At 39.8% G+C, this 18092-nt stretch overlaps 1 protein-coding gene across 1 annotated transcript in view; it reads left to right on the top strand.

Moving 5' to 3' along the window:
- Positions 1-5415: 5415 nt before the first annotated feature.
- The window catches only part of LOC133128891 (uncharacterized), a 39581-nt gene continuing 26904 nt past the window's right edge, over positions 5416-18092 (top strand). The window contains exon 1 of the mRNA XM_061242695.1: positions 5416-5434. Within this exon, the coding sequence (XP_061098679.1) occupies positions 5416-5434 (19 nt within the window). The remainder of the gene's footprint in view (positions 5435-18092) is intronic.

Genomic DNA, 18092 nt, shown 5'->3' with positions numbered 1-18092 from the left:
TGATATGCCGGAATATCACAAAATGCTGTATGAATTCGAGAAAAACGTAACTCTTTACTATCCATGAGAAACTAGATAGGAGTGTGTGGCTTGCAAAAAGCAAATCAAAGTAATACCAGTTTGCTTCTACTGACACAAGAATGTAGAAAAAAAAGAAAAAACATCTAAGATCAAATTAATCTTGAAAAAATGTAGGGTGCCTAAAACTTCAACTGTTTGTTTTGTAACAAAATGATGTTAAAGCACCATCTTTTGGGTCTACGTGGTATGGTGGAAATAGTCAAATGAAATGATAAAAAATAATATTGGTCATGGTACTTTTTATCAGTTTATCCTACATGAACCTTCCCCACAAAATACACAATACATAAAGCAGATTCCTGTATGCGGTCCTTTGTACTTGTGTTTTTGTAAGGGAGGTGAATGCTTCATCATCACTGTGGGCCTCAATGCACAGAAATACACAGCAGAGTCAGACAGCTGCACCTTCTGTATTGTTAAAGGTACGCTGCTTGAGGTTTTGTTGAGATGAGCATCAAATCTCTCAAACCCTGGTTCAGTTTCCCCGTCTGAAACTGTATCACGTCTCAGCATGTACTTGGGAAATCCATTTGGATACTGTATGTACCAGAACAGGTACTTTTGTGTACTGATAGTGCTATAATTACAGCCAAGAGTCACTGATTCTCCTTCAAAAGCAACCACATCTCCTGTGGACTGAGTCACTGTGTCTTCAGCTCTGCATTCTGAAAAAATAAAGTTATATCTTTAGCACACTTTAAGCAGGAGTCAAACAGAAACAATGCATAAATGAGGAAAGGAACCAAAACATACCGAAGCAACTGGCACAAATAATCAGTAAAATCTTCACTCCAATGTCCATAACTGCACTGTAAAATGAGTTTAAAATGCAGCAGACCAGTGTGTACAGTATGGGAGCTGCAGCAGTGAACTCTCTCTAACAGCTGTTTCCACTCTCTGTGTCTGTGCTGCAGTGTCAGACTTTAAGGGGAGGTGCTCATACTGTCAAACTAAGAACTGGTGCCTTTGTTGTCATGTCTAATGTAACGATACCAAACATAGACATTTGTCTGAATCAAAAATTAAGGGAAGTGTTTGGTCACAGTTATTGCTGCAAAAGGTGCAACCTGTGATATTGTTTTTTTATAGCTTTTTTCATGGAATTAATTAAATAGTCTGTTTTGTGTTAACTCAGTCCCCTTTGTCGATTATTGCATGTTGTCTAATGATCTGAAACCATTCAGTCTCACAGATATGCAATAAGAGAGGAGATAAGTAAGGAAGCAAATACTTTGCATGGCACTGTGTATTGCTAAGGAAACCAGAACACTTTAATAATTGAATTCTAAATCTGAAGAGAATGCTTGTGCATGATTCGCCATTGCATACATTGCTTTTAAAGTATATGAGGGAATTGCAATGTACACTTTGCGCAGATAAAATAATGAAAATGTTCTTGTTTTCCCTAATAGCAGCAGTACTCAAAATTGCCTCCTGTGCTCAAGCAATGAAAATCATTTAAATGCCTATCCCATATTGATGGGTCTGCTCCATCACACCGAGTATTTGAAGAAAACACTATATAGTGAAATGCTGACATCTTGTGGAGAAATTAATACACTACATTCTACAGAGGAAAAGCAATGACTGTGGATATTAGAAACAAGCAGTGAGCAGTGGGTGGCTGGAAAGATATATATACTTGTTGTCTTCAATACCAGTCTGGCCCATCTTCTCTGACCTCTCTCATTAAAAAGGAGTTTTTTTCCCACAGAACTCCTGCTCAGTGGACGTTTTTGGTTTTTTGCACCATTCTCTGCAAGCACTAGAGACTAGCTGCCTCGAATGGCAGCCGATTAGTGTAGGTGTGTCAATGAGTGAATGCGAATCATCAATTGTACAGCTTGGGATAAAGGCGCTATATAATTGTCAGCCATTTACCATTTACATGATTGGCTGATTAAATATTTGCATTAACGAGCTGGTATACAGGTCTACCTAATAAAGTGCTCAGTGAGTTTATAATACCATGATTGCGTAAGGAAATATACTCTATAGCTGAAAAAAACATAATCTGCAAAACTTTTCAAGTGATCTTGATAATAGCCTAGATGACAGCTCCACAATAACCTCAGACCAATGCATTCTAATCTAATTTAGACAAGGCTACCCGTGATTGCATTTTCATCATATACTGAATGTTCAAGGTAGAACATAAGATCCTATTTACAGTTTTGTGCAGCCCTTGTCTTGTTTCATGTATCGAATTTCCTGAGAAATCCAGAAGATATTGCATGCCATGATTGTGGTGGGAACGGACTTTGATTTTATTTGGTGATCTGTTGTTCTGTTTGATGAACTTCAGTTAGCCGGTCGAGAATATGATATGCCGGAATATCACAAAATGCTGTATGAATTCGAGAAAAACGTAACTCTTTACTATCCCTGAGAAACTACATAGGAGTGTGTGGCTTGCGAAAAGCAAATCAAAGTAATACCAGTTTGCTTCTACTGACACAAGAATGTAGAAAAAAAAGAAAGACCAAATTTATATTTAAAAAATGTAGGGTGCCTAAGACTTCGGCACTCGACTGTACATTTTGCATTTCTATTTGTCTCAGGTGCTGCAGGGTTTTTGCACAGAGTTTATGCGTTTCCTGTCACTGTGGGCTGCAGGGCACAGTAGTACAGTGCAGAGTCTGTCACTTCAGCAGAGGAGATCTCCAGTTGCACACTGTTTTTACTTTCATCAAGTATCACAGTGAACTGCTTGATTGTCTTTTTTCCGCTTATAACCATGAGGATGAGGAATTCAGGCTTTGATCCAGGATATTGCCGATACCAGTGTAGACTCTGAGCACTACCAGTGTAGTTGCATGAAAGTGTAACGTTGCCACCTTCCATGAGATGGAATTCCTTAGCTGCAGATGTAATCAGGTCTTCAAAACTGTCACCTGAAAACAGTACCCAGATTGGTATTTGCACTCAAGATTTATTGTAAATTGCTTCAATACAATATAATTAAAGCAAAATCAGGCTTTTAAACTTACCCACCATTGTTGAGAACAGAAGGGATAAACAGAGCAGCATCATGATAGCTGATAGAAATAAACACTGACTTCTAGCACAGCTAGAACAGAGTAAGTCCTCCACTCTGACTCCCTCTGCAATTTTAACAGGAAACTCCTCCCACTCATCAATTTAGCTTCTCTGGGCAAAGTACAGTACTGAGCATGAGATAAAGGGAATTTTGTATTGACGTCTGCATTTGTGTAAAAATGTGAGGGAATTATTATTATTGGCTTCAGTGAATCCCAATACATTGAAAGCAGGTAGAATGTGAACCCGTTATTGATTGAATAAAATATTTCCCTTAATGATACAATGACTATTCAATTAAAGGGGATTCATGCCATTTCTGACAGTTGAGCATGTAAGTGCTGACATTTCAAAGAGAGGAAAAAAATATCATGATTCATTTCAGATCGCAAAATACATTATATTATTTTCAGCCCAAACATGCTGCATTTGCATTGGAATGGAGCCAGAGTCGGGTATTTCCTGTTGAGGTTTTTGCAGAACTCTGTAGAAGCTTATTAGGTCTTTTTTGCAGCAAAGTCGGTTTTTGTATGAGTGTTCTCATTAAAATATCACTATGGGGCTCAGTGCACAGTAATAAACCCCAGTGTCTTCTGGAGTTAATTTTGAAATATGTTTCACCATTGGAAACTTTTGAGTCAAAGTTCCCCTTAATAGGTGAACATTCAGGTTATCAACAGAGATGGAACCTGTGGTTGGGTGTCGTATGTCTGTTGTTTATTTCTGTGAGGGTGTGTGGGAGGGGCAAAATGTGCCTTAAGGGGAATTTAAAAGAAGCAAAAATATTGAAACTATACACTTTGGATTGTGCTTTTCCAAAAGATAAGTATTACTGCCATGTATTATTACATACTGTAACTAATCTTGATTGTGATGTGTAATCATTTTCACAAGATTTATCCAATTTATGCAGTGCATTTTTGAAATGTATTTTGTCACTCTCTTGGAACTTATCTTGACCATTGACTTCTAAAATGATTGTTTTTTTTACTTTATCACTGTCCTGAAATTTTGTCTTTTTATTTACAAAGTCCATATTAGTTCAGACGAAAAAAAGCCATTTTGTGATTCATGTCGACAGGAAATTCCGTTTTATGGATGTTTTTGTACCAGAAACTATAATGCCTAACATCACAGATGATTTAAAATCTGGCTGCTGGATGACTCATTCGGTTAAGGCACCACACTGTGGTACATGGATGAGCCTCTGAAATGCCTACATTTTATGAAGTCTGCAAGGCAATCAAAGGTCTTCATCCCTGCTGAAAGACAGTTTACCTCCTCACTTGCCGGCTGCACAAACTTATCTGTGCTATCTGGACAACAGAGACTGTCCCACAAGACTGGAAAGATGGCACTATAATTATAGTCTACAAAAGGAAAGGTGACAAGACATGCCGATGTCTGCATGCTGATCGCCCACTCCCTCCAGCATGCCCTCAATGTGGGAATTGCCAAAAAATAATCAATTAACAAAGCTCTTCCCAGATCATCACACCTGTCTTCCACATTGACAATACCCACCTGGAAATCGTGCCACATTTTAAGTACGTTGACAGTATCCTCTCAGACGGTTGCAACATCGATGAAGACATCAAAACCCGCATCAGCCTTGCCTCTGCTGCGTGTGGTTGCCTACAATCAAGGGTTTTTTATGAATAAAAAGCTAAAAGTGACAACCAAGGCAGCAGTTTACCAAGCAGTATGTGTATCCATCATATATGACACCATACAGATGGCACATCAGATCCCTAGAGACTTTTTACATCCACTGTCTGCGAAGGATGCTGGGCATTACATGGGAGCAACGCATCCCCTTTGCTGGGATGTATGAACGTACAAACTTACCCAGCATAGAGGTGATTTTGGGATGCGGAAAGCTCCGCTGGCTAGGTCATGTGATCCACATGCCTGCATCTCGCCGGCCACGGCTGACCCTCTACAGCCAATTAAAATCTAGCCGGAGGTCTGCCGGTGGCCAGCAAAAAGGACCACATGAAGAGGTGCAATACGCCACCATCAGCCCTGGAAAGGATGGCAGCAGACCGAAACACCTGTCGCTCATCCTGCCTCTCAGGCATCTCTCATCTGGAGCAAAATATATCCCTGAGACGTACAGAGAAGCGCAGACAACGACATGCCATCGCAACTACTGAACAGCCAGATACGGCACACGCCTGACCCACATGTGAGAAAGTGTCTGGATCGTGAATAGGTCTACACAGCCACACAAGGTTGTACCCAGTGCTGAAAACCCCTATAACCCTGGGAGATATGAACTCATCATTGATAACGATGGACTGCTATAAGCAAAGTAAGCTAATCAACTGTAAGTTGCTTTGGATAAAAGCATCAGCCAAATGACATGTAATGTAATGTGATGTATTCTAATTTCATATTCTTTGATCCCAAATTCTTCAGAAGAAGGAGAATAATTGAAGGAAACTCTATAAAGATAAATGGCAACATCTTGTGGGTAACTGTAGACACTACAGTGCACTTCATCTATGTAAAGAAGTGTTATTTCAGTTTGTGCGCTCCAGTAACAGTGATTGACTGAAAGCATACCTGTGGCTTGTGCTTTGGATGCTGACAAAAAACTCTAATTCACTTAATTTATATGCATGAATTCATTTTTTTCCACAGTGAAATTTTCAATACCGTCACAGGATATACCATTTGAAAGCGTTAAAACTCACAAATCTGTCTTTGTATATAAACTATCTTTAGCTATACCATTGCTTTTGTGGTTCCTTATATTGTAACATGCGAGTGCAAACTCACACAGGCTTTTATTAAAGAGTATTTTTTACGTTTTGGTTTCACCATGTATAAATACTTCTTATATTTAGTCCACCATTTGAATGTTTGAGACAAATTAACATCATGTTAAATAAAATAATCATGTTCTATATTTGGTTGCATATCTTTTGCATGCCATGACTACCTGATGAACCTCATCAGAGACTCAGAATATGTTATTTTCAGGTTGTCCTACAAGCAATAGCAGAATTTCTTATACATTGTGTGTTGCCTTCTTATTGTCTCCCAAATGACTAGCCTTTTACCCATATTAAAAAACATCTCATTTTAGAGCCTGAGGTACAGTGAAAAGTGAAAGTTAGGCACCTGTCTCTAGAATTATTCATAAGGAAATCTGAGATAAAAATAAAAATAGATGGGTCAAAATAAGCCCACACGCAAAGTTGGTACAGGCCTGCATATAAATTGTTTAATCCCATCAAATTATAACGTTTAAAAATTCATACAGAATTTATTAGGTTAACTGGTTTTTAAGAGATTTCCATCATGGAATGGGGTCTCCAAACATGATAGGAGTGTTAATATATTTTATTTAATGAAATAAAATAAAATAAAAATGTTGTACTTATTTTATTTATTTATTTATTTATTTATTTATTTATTTAAGACTTCAGCATGACTGCACATTTTGCATGACTATTTGTCTCAGGCGCTGCTGGGTTTTTGCACAGAGTTTATGGGTTTCCTGTCACTGTGGGCTGCAGGGCACAGTAGTACAGTGCAGAGTCTGTCACTTTAGCAGAGGAGATCTCCAGATGCACTTCTTTGGTTGTTTTGTTGAGTTTAGTTGACAGCCGGGGATAAGGAGGATCAGCTCTTACAATATGCTGATTGGATTCCAGTATAAGGATGAGAAATTCAGGTTTAGATCTGGGGTGTTGCTGATACCAGTGCAGACTGTATGCAGAACCAGTGTAGGTGCATGCCAATGTTATATTGCTGCCCTCCAAATCATGCACTGCACTTGCCAATGGCACAATTGCATCTTCAGAACTGACGTCTGTTGAACAAAAGATAAACTTTCATTCATATTTACACATACTACACATTATTTTTGCAGCAGTTATATTGCATATTCAAAAATTTTATATTGAACTTTTCAAAGAGTACTTGATGGAATTCAATGAGAATAAAATTCAGCCTTTCACTTACCCACCACTGTTGAAAACAGAAGTAATAAACAGTGCAGCAACATGACTGCTATTGTAAAGAAACACCAACTAAGCACAGCAATGGGAGAATAACCAATCTACCACTATGACAGCCCCTGTATATTTTTCAAAGGAAACTCCTCCCACTCATTTAGCATTGGATTACACTCTGTCTGCCCCATCTGTCTATTTAATTAAACCTGCCATTTTTTTCTCATCACAACTGAGTCTGCACTTGGTTTCTCTGTCCCCCAAACCTGACACAGTGTCTCCACAGACAGAACAAACAGAAGGGAGGAACCCCGACGAGTGCCTCTGGAAACAAAGGACTGCAGAGAACCATTGCAGAAAGTTTGGTATACAAAATGCTGGCTGAATGCTGCACAGCGCACCTCCAGGCCTACGGACACACCCAGTTACCTTGCGGTAACTTTATGGCCTATAGCGAGTGGAAACTGGTGTACGCGGAACGCTACATCAGTTTACCCCTGCAAAGCTCACCAACGAACAACAGCAACAAACTTTTCCACCCGGAAAAAGGACCAGCAAACATCCTTCCAGCAACCGAGCGGACCAGATGACAAGCGGCTAAGACGGGAACACCCCAGCTTTGCGCACCTCTCCAGGACATCATTCACAGCACCATCGCGGCTCCTATAAGGACAGAACGTCTTTTGGATCCTATACGTATGGACTCAATAAGACAACAAACATTCAGGCATAGCCAGTGTTTAGTTTAGTCTTAACTGTTTTCGTGAATCTGTATTTCCATATTTGCCGTCTTATCATTGGAATGTATTTTGTTAGCTATAAATTTATATGTACGTGAATTGATTCGCTGTCTTTTGTGCATATATAGAGTAAACTATATAGGGGCGGCCTGTAGCGTAGTGGTTAAGGTAAATGACTGGGACACACAAGGTCGGTGGTTCTAATCCCAGTGTAGCCACAATAAGATCTGCACAGCCGTTGGGCCTTTGAGCAAGGCCCTTAACCCTGCATTGCTCCAGGGGAGGATTGTCTCCGGCTTAGTCTAATCAACTGTACGTCGCTCTGGATAAGAGCGTCTGCCAAATGCCAATAATGTAATGTAATGTAAAAACTACGCAAGTAGTCTTCTCACAGCTAACAATAACTAACACACCCACTTTTACTTTCCTTTGTTCAAGGGACACGCACACACACACCCTACTAACTTACCCTACTAACTTCCCGTTAGTTTATCTGTTCTGTGTTTGTACGTTGAATAAATAAATATATTTTATTAATCCCAGTGTCTGTTTTGGCGTCACATAGACATGAGAGCCGAGTTAAAGCAATCTTTCGAAGAACTTCCAACCTTCAGGTTTTCGATATGTTTAATCATTAATATTGCTTATTTTAATTATTAATTAAAATACTAAATTTGTGTTTAGATATTTCTGATAACCGTAATTTTATGAGACTGATTACTTTTTGCAGTTATACTGCTACATAACATTAATTGGCGTCCCGGTTTCGTAGAGAGTAAAATCCCTACATTATTTGGCGGCCCGTGCGACGACCCTACATTGCATTTTCATGATATACTGTATGTTCAAGGTAGAGTTTTGTGCAGCCCTTGTCTTGTTTCATGTATCCAATTTACTGTATGAATTCTGTAAAAACTTTACTATCCATGAGAAACTACATAGGAGTGTGTGGCTTGCAAAAAGCAAATCAAAGTAATACCAGTTTGCTTCTATTGACACAAGAATGTAGAAAAAGATCTAAGACCAAATTTATATTTAAAAAATGTAGGGTGCCTAAAACTTCTGCACTCTACTGTACATTTAGCATTTCTATTTGTCTCAGGTGCTGCAGGGTTTTTGCACAGAGTTTATGTGTTTCCTGTCACTGTGGGCTGCAGGGCACAGTAGTACAGTGCAGAGTCTGTCACTTCAGCAGAGGAGATCTCCAGTTGCACACTGTTTTTACTTTCATCAAGTATCACAGTGAACTGCTTGATTGTCTTTTTTCCGCTTATAGACATGAGGATGAGGAATTCAGGCTTTGATCCAGGGTATTGCCGATACCAGTGTAGACTTCGAGCACTACCAGTGTAGTTGCATGAAAGTGTAACATTGCCACCTTCCATGAGATGGAATTCCTTATCTGCAGATGTAATCACATCTTCAAAACTGTCACCTGAAAACAGTACCCAGATTGGTATTTGCACTCAAGATTTATTGTCAATTGTTTCAATACAATATAATTAAAGCAAAATCAGGCTTTTAAACTTACCCACCATTGAGAACAGAAGGGATAAACAGAGCAGCATCATGATTGCTGATAGAAATAAACACTGACTTTAAGCACAGCTAGAACAGAGTAAGTCCTCCACTCTGACTCCCTCTGCAGTTTTAACAAGAAACTCCTCCCACTCATCAATTTAGCTTCTCTGGGCAAGGTACATTACTGAGCATGAGACTCTCTATTCACACATAAAGGGAATTTTGTATTGACGTCCGCATTTGTGTAAAAATGTGAGGGAATTATTATTATTGGCTTCAGTGAATCCCAATGCATTGAAAGCAGGTAATGGTAAATGGTTGGCATTTTTATAGCGCCTTTATCCAAAGTGCTGTACAATTGATGCGCCACACGCCTGACCCACATGTGAGAAAGTCTCTGGATCGTGAATAGGTCTACACAGCCACACAAGGTTGTACCCAGTGCTGAAAACCCCTATACCCCTGGGAGATATGAACTCATCATTGATAACGATGGACTGCTATAAGCAAAGTAAGCTAATCAACTGTAAGTTGCTTTGGATAAAAGCGTCAGCCAAATGACAGGTAATGTAATGTGATGTATTCTAATTTCATATTCTTTGATCCCGAATTCTTCAGAAGAAGGAGAATAATTGAAGGAAACTCTATAAAGATAAATGGCAACATCTTGTGGGTAACTGTAGACACTACAGTGCACTTCATCTATGTAAAGAAGTGTTATTTCAGCTGGTGCGCTCCAGTAACAGTGATTGACTGAAAGCATACCTGTGGCTTGTGCTTTGGATGCTGACAAAAAACTCTAATTCACTTCATTTATATGCATAAATTCATTTTTTTCCACAGTGAAATTTTCTATACCGTCACAGGATATACCATTTGAAAGCGTTAAAGCTCACAAATCTGTCTTTGTATATAAACTATCTTTAGCTATACCATTGCTTTTGTGGCAAGGTTCCTTTTATTGTAACATGTGAGTGCAAACTCACACAGGCTTTTATTAAAGAGTATTTTTTTATACGTTTTGGTTTCACCATGTATAAATACTTCTTATATTTAGTCCACCATTTGAATGTTTGAGACAAATTAACATCATGTTAAATAAAATAATCATGTTTTATATTTGGTTGCATATCTTTTGCATGCCATGACTACCTGATGAACCTCATCAGAGACTCAGAATATGTTATTTTCAGGTTGTCCTACAAACAATAGCAGAATTTCTTATACATTGTATGTCACCTTCTTATTGTCTCTCAAATGACTAGCCTTTTACCCATATTAAAAAACATCTCATTTTAGAGCCTGGGGTACAGTGAAAAGTGAAAGTTAGGCACCTGTCTCCAGAATCATTCATAAGGAAATCTGAGATAAAAATAAAAATAGATGGGTCAAAATAAGCCCACATTAAAAATCTTACAGAATTGTAAAACCCCACAGCTAACCCAATGACGGAATTTAGCGGGGGCCGAAGGGGGTTTTGCGTGCTTGTCCTTCTGGCGTTGCTGGGAGAACATTAGTTGGGTTAATTATTATCCTCCGTACAAGAACAGAGCACAATTATGTTTAAGAATATACTGGGTCCGTTGCCATGGGTCGGATATGGATTGACCTGCCCCATATCCCGCTTATAGCTGGCCAGAAACGGATCAGTACAATTCTTAATATTCTCCGTTCTCAAACGGGGCCGTATTGTACGCTTAGCGGTTACTATAGTTTTACTCGTTTATCTGACTGCATTTAAAATATAATTTAGCAATTTGGGTTTGCAACTTACGCGGACCTCGGGAGTGATTACATTCGACTTGTACCTGCGCCACCATTACTCAATAGATGCTCCCGGGATTAGCATTACTGCTGAAATCTCAGTTCAGTGGAGAACTCAGAGGCTGAGGGTCCAGTCAACACAATACATGCAAACCTGCCATGATAGTTGCGAGCCCAGGTCGGCGTCGCATTAACTGGGCTCCTTAGAGCTAATTTGGCAGGAACCAGCCGTAACGCCCATGGGTTCCCTTCGCACCAGATTACAAGAGCCGTGCGTCCCCCGACCCTTAAGGGACAGAAATTGCTGGCCGCACAGCTTAGAACTACCACAGGTGTACCGCCCCGCCGATCGGTCGGTCTTTGGCCACCATTTCCCCCTGAGTATTTCAGTTGTAACTTAGGCTGAAAAGGTACAAGATGAATTAGAGTCATGGAGATCACGCAAGTTCCAAACAAAATAGTTTATTCGCAGACAGGTAGGTTATTAGCTTTAGAATATCACAATCAAGTATAAAATATACAAATTAAGAATAGAGATAGAGTAAATAATCATACCTAGCCTGCTTGGACTACACACAAACACAGAGTATAGAATATGCCGTATGGAAAGTCGAATACGATCTTCCTGATACTTACATACACGTACAATATACTGCGTGGGAAGTCGAATACGATCTTCCACTGCTACACATACATACATACATACATACATACATACATACATACCCAAGACATGTTGTGTGGGAAGTCGAATACGATCTTCCCAGATTGGTCTGTCTCCCTTGCTTTTATGCCAAATCATACGTTTGGAACCAGGCGGCAGTGCCATAAATCAACCTGGAGGGGTGGTCAAATCTGGAATTTAGACCCCCACCGTTGGGGGTTGTTGAGTAGGGAAAATGAGATGATTACCAGGAGAGGATGTGTAGGTTTTCCCTTGGGATACTGAAACTATAGTTTACTAAATTCCATTTGGTATGAAATGTATCTCATCCGATTCCTTGATATTATCAGATCACATCCATACCAAACAGATTACCCTTATGTTTTATTATGTTGCAGTTATCATGAAACTTCCCTCCTGATTATCCATTTTACATGCAATTCCTGTTACCATTACATAAGACTTAATGCAATAATACAAGGATCACATGGGCAATGTTTTCAAGGTGTTACCGGGTCTATTTACTATCTTAATAGCAGTTTTGAATATTTAATCTAAGAGAGCAGTCACCGGTGTAATGACAGCAGTGCCCAAATGAGGGCACTGTGGCATTGTCCGGAGTCTTCCCCCTTGGAAGTGACCAGGTATGGGGTCACAGGGAGTTCACCAATGTTCAGGAGGATTCTTTTCCCATGACCCAACTAGCCTTGGACCACTCATACATCTTAACTCCCCAACAGGTAGTCTAAACAACATTGGAACCCCAGCTCTCAGGCCCCTCACACATGGCAGCCCTTCCTGACCTTAACCACCATGCTACAGGCCGCCCCATCATATCTATGAATGCTGTAGTTGGGAGTCTTCATGATAACTGCATTATGCTGTAAATATGTCTTTGTGCCTCTCATGGTAATATACCTTTTGGATAAACCTGATTTGGGTGAATGAAAGGAAAGGAGACATTCCAGACTGTTTGGTTTCTTCTCCTTATCTCCGAAATCCAGGCCTTAGTTCTTGACCGTAAAAGTGAGTCACCCATCTATAATTTACAGCCAGGCCCACCAGGCAGGGGGCTAAAACACATGGCTTCTACAGAGACAACTTTTGCCCAGTTTCCCCTCGGCTCCTGAATGGTTATGCTATCAAAGGTAGACTGTTACAAAAACTAGACCATTACACCAGTCACACTGAACCAATCAGAATAACACCAAACATCACTATATTCTGACCTGGGATTATCATGAAACATCTTTATACCATCTCCAATATTCCTGTTCTGGAATGTGAGAAAGGAAGGTGCCTCTAAGAATCCTTCTCTAGCTCTCCCCCACAGACATGTGTGCCAACAGTGGGGGCTAACAATGTATGCTCCAGGAGGGGGACGTCAGCAAGCTGACCAGCGCATGAGACCAAATGTTACTTATGACTGGCTTACAGAATTTATTAGGTTAATTAGTTTTTAAGAGATTTCCATCATGGATTGGGGTCCCCAAACATGATAGGAGAGTTCATATATTTTATTTAATGAAATAAAATAAAATAAAAATGTTGTATTTATTTAATTTATTTATTTATATATATATATATATTTCTTTTTTTTTTTGGGGGGGGGGGTGTGCCTAAGACTTCAGCACTCTACTGTACATTTTACATTACGATTTGTCTCAGGTGCTGCCAGGTTTTTGCACAGAGTTTATGAGTTTCCTGTCACTGTGGGCTCCAGGGCACAGTAGTACAGTGCAGAGTCTGTCACTTCAGCAGACGAGATCTCCAGATGCACTTCTTTGGTTGTTTTATTGAGTTTAGTTGACAGCCGGGGATAAGGAGGATCAGCTTTTTTAATATACCCACTGGATTCCAATATAAGGATGAGAAATTCAGGTTTAGATCTGGGGTGTTGTTGATACCAGTGCAGACTGTCTGCAGAACCAGTGTAGGTGCATGACAGTGTTACATTGCTGCCCTCCAAAGCACGTACTGCGCTTGCCAATGGCACAATTGCATCTTCAGAACTGACGTCTGGAGAACAAAACAGAAACTTTCATTTATATTTACACATACTATACATTATTTTTGCAGCAGTTATATTGCATATTCAAAACTTTTTTATTTAACCTTTCAAAGCGTACTTTATGGAATTCAATGAGAATAAAATTCAGCCTTTCACTTACCCAGCACTGTTGAAAACAGAAATAATAAACAGTGCAGCAACATGACTGCTATTGTAAAGAAACACCAACTAAACACAATAATGGTAGAATAAGTCTGCTACTATGCCAGCCCCTGTATATTTTTCAAAGGAAACTCCTCCCACTCATTCAGCATTTAGCATGTTACACCTTCACCAGTAGACACAAAAGGAAATTGTTTCATTGGTGTCCTGATTACAGTCCAGACAATTCACAAATAACCTGTTATGTCCCCAGTTCTCTCCCTGCTGCCCCTAGTAGCATTAGTCTGGTGTGCTGTGTATTTTTAACTTTGATTGCAGGATTCGTGGCACCTGTGGGGAACCCTATATGAAGACCTCTGAGGGGGGAACTCAGGAGAACAGCTACCATCGATGTTCCACACTGTCCAGATTGCTTGTTTTGTTTGTTGTTACTAAATTAATCTATTTTTAATAAATATCTTGTTTTCCTGTTCCTGTTCTGTGTTTTGCGACCGGCCAGGGGGGCTGGTCTTAATGAAACCCTGCTCCTTCTTTGCCCCTGCATCCACTTCAGACACACAAGGGCCTGTGCAAGCCTGATCTATTTGAGTTTTTCTTGAAATTAGATAGGCCTATGTATTAGGAATAACTTCATTATTTTGATGAAAAGAAAGTTTTTCTCAACTAGGTTAATTATTGGTGAATTAATATTACACAGCGGGGTTCATATACTCTAGAGAATTTGGACAATCCTCCTCAATCTGTGAGTGAATTCTTATGTGAATATTTCCGAAAGTCACCTGCAACAGACCCTCCATTTGCAACCCTAATCACACCTAAGGGGGAGTATGTGTGGTATAATCTGTATGGCTTCACCCATGTCTGTCAGCACAGAAGTGTTACTGGACCCTCTCAAATTTTATTTATAAATAATAAAGAATATATATTGTATCAGTGATAAAAAAACAGATTGGTAGAAAATGGGTCGCACGGATGGTGCAGTGGTTAGCACTGCCGCCTCACAGCAAGGAGGTCCTGGGTTTGAATCCCCGTCGGCCAGGGCCTCTCTGTGCGGAGTTTACATGTTCTGCCCGTGTTGGCGTGGGTTTCCTCCGGGTACTCTGGTTTCCTCCCACAGTCCAAAGACATGCAGGTTAGGCTGATTGGAGAGTCTAAATTGCCCGTAGGTATGAGTGTGTGAGTGTGTGAGTGAATGGTGTGTGTGCCCTGCGATGGACTGGCAACCTGTCCAGGGTGTATTCCTGCCTTTCGCCCAATGTGTGCTGGGAAAGGCTCCAGTGACCCTTTTCAGGATAAGCAGGTTACGATAATGAATGAATGAATGGTAGAAAATGTGTTCTGTGGATTTAAGAGCATTGCATTTCCGTATGTCTGCACCTTTGTATCTTTGTATGTTTGCATTTTCACAAGGTAAGTCAGTCACTGGATAATTGAAAAAACAAAAACACGATTCTTTCCCGGTCCCAATGGGACCAGCAAACAGTTATTGGGTTCTTACAACAATTTAGATTCCTGTATCTTCCCCTTTATACTTAAAATAAGTACAATAAAATATTGATCACAAATCTATGATACTTCATGCAAGGAAACAAAGATTCCAATATGTTCCCCTTTGTACTTGTTTTTGGAAAGGAGGTGAATACATCCTCACCACTGTGGGTCTCAATGCACAGTAATACACAGCAGAGTCAGACAGCTGCACCTTCTGTATTGTTAAAGGTATGCTGCTTGATGTTTTGTTGAGATCAGCATCAAATCTCTCAAACCCTGGTGCAGTTTCTCCAGGTGTATATACATCCCGGCTCAGCATGTGCTTAGGAAATCTATTTGGATATTGTATGTACCAAAAGAAATATGGAGATGTATAGCTTGTGCTGTATTTACATTACATTACATTACATTATTGGCATTTGGCAGACGCTCTTATCCAGAGCGACGTACAACAAAGTGCATACCCATAACCAGGGCTAAGTGCGCTGAAAGACCCTAGAGGGAAGTACAATTTCAACTGCTACCCGTACAACAAAGATAAGGACCAGGGCCTATTTTTAATTTTTTTAATTTTTTTTTTTTATCAACAAATAAACAAACAACAAAGCAAAAGTGACCAAACTTAACTATCCAAATACTGCTTACCTAGCCAACTAAAAATACCGAAACACTACATAAATCACAAAGACAACAATTAAGGTTCACAGGGAGGTAGGGAAGGATGGGGAGAGGTGCTGCTTGAAGTGCGTCTTCAGTTTGCGCTTGAAGGTGGGGAGAGATTCTACAGTTCTAACCTCAATGGGGAGTTCGTTCCACCACCGTGGAGCCAGAACAGACAGTAGTCGTGAGCGTGAGGTGGAGGTTCGGTGAGGGGGAGGTGCCAAGTGGCCTGTGGAGGCTGAACGAAGAGGTCTGGCAGGGGTGTAGGGTCCCCAAGTGTCACAGCACAGATTCTCCTTCAAAAGCAATCACATCTCCTGTGGACTGAGTCACTGTGTCATCAGCTCTACATTCTGAAACAAAAATAATGAAAATATACATGCAGAAGAAAGCAGGGTACTAAATTAATTAACACACAAAGAAAGGAATCAATTCTCACCAAAGTGGCAGGCACATAAAATCAAAAATATCTTCAGGCCAGTTTCCATAGCTGCACTACAAACTGTAGAGTTTGGAAGCTTTAGCAGTGCACTCTCATTACCAGGTCTTTCCACTTTGGGTCTGCAACTGCTGCAGTATCAGGCTTTAAGGGGAGGTGCAAAACAGAGTGAATTGTTGAACTTGTGACAATTGTCTTGTATCACCATCAGTGAGACATCTATAGTTTGCATATTATTTAGTGATGCAGTCATCTACATCAATATCAGTGAATGTCAAACTTTGTAGCACCTATCATATGTACGATGCAAGGGCTTCTCTGACAGAATGATGCTAGCATAATTATTTGATTTTAGAGCAGTCCGCTCTTGAGTGTGTATTTTTCTGAATTTTAAAGAAATACGATATGTCCATATTATACATCTTGTCACTGTCTTGTGATTATTTTTGACTCCTGAATTCTACATTTTTCACTGTCCTAAAATTGGTATATTTGTGCTTCCAAATGGCAGCCCTATGGCCATAATAATGAATAGCTCCAAGAATAATCGGGACTGAAAGGTGCAAACATGTATGAACCTCCCTGTTGGCATCAGAAATGTTGTATTTATTCACCTCGTGACTCAATCTCCACTGATAAAATATGAATTTAAATAAGCTATACCAATATTATTTATAATGTCTTTTCTAGTTTGTATTATGGAATTGCAAAATGGCTAAATGGCGACATCTAGTGGCCAGCAGGTGTCTGTGATTGCAGCTGATTAGAAACACACCTGTGCACTGTGCAGCTGAACGAACGTGTATAAAATACAAAGTTAACTCAAAATTGTATAATCATTTAAAGAACAGATGATTTTGAAAGCAGTTTTAAATGGTCACTGGTAATCAGTTAACTAAATCAAATCAATATTTGTTGTGAACATCCTGAGCCTTTAAAACTTAATGGAGAAATTGCCACAGCTCTTCTGCACACTTTAGCTTTCTCACTTGCTTCTGGCACTCCAGGTAATCCCAGAAAGCCTTGATGATATTTTTTCTTTTGTCTTTAAGTGTTCTGTTACTTTATACAGTGGGAGCAATAATTATTTGAGCCCTTGCTGATTTTGTAGGTTTGCCCACTTACAAAGACTGGAACTGTGTAGAATTTTAATCATAGGTACATTTTAACATTGAGAGACAGAATATTTATAAATTTAATATCATATTTTCACATTAAATACGTATTTGATCCATAGAACAATAGGACTTAATACTTGGTGGAGAAACCTGTGTTGGCAAGCACAGAGGTCAGACGTTTGTTATAGTTTTTCACCAGGTTTGCACAGATCTTGGGAGGGATTTTGGTCCACTCCTCTTTGCAGATCCTCTCCAAATCCTTAAGGTTCCAAGGCTGTCGCTTGGCAACTTAAAGCTTCAGCTCCCTCCACAGATTTTCGATGGGATTTAGGTCCGGAGACTGGCTAGGCCACTCCAGGACCTTAATATGCTTCTTTTTGAGCCACTCCTTTGTTGCCTTGGCCATGTTTTGAGTCATTGTCATGTTGGAAGACCCA

The sequence above is a fragment of the Conger conger genome, chromosome 5 (assembly GCF_963514075.1).
Source record: "Conger conger chromosome 5, fConCon1.1, whole genome shotgun sequence".
NCBI lineage: Eukaryota > Metazoa > Chordata > Actinopteri > Anguilliformes > Congridae > Conger > Conger conger.
The sequence above is the reverse complement of the archived record's forward strand: the minus strand, read 5'-3'. Positions and strand labels throughout refer to the sequence as shown.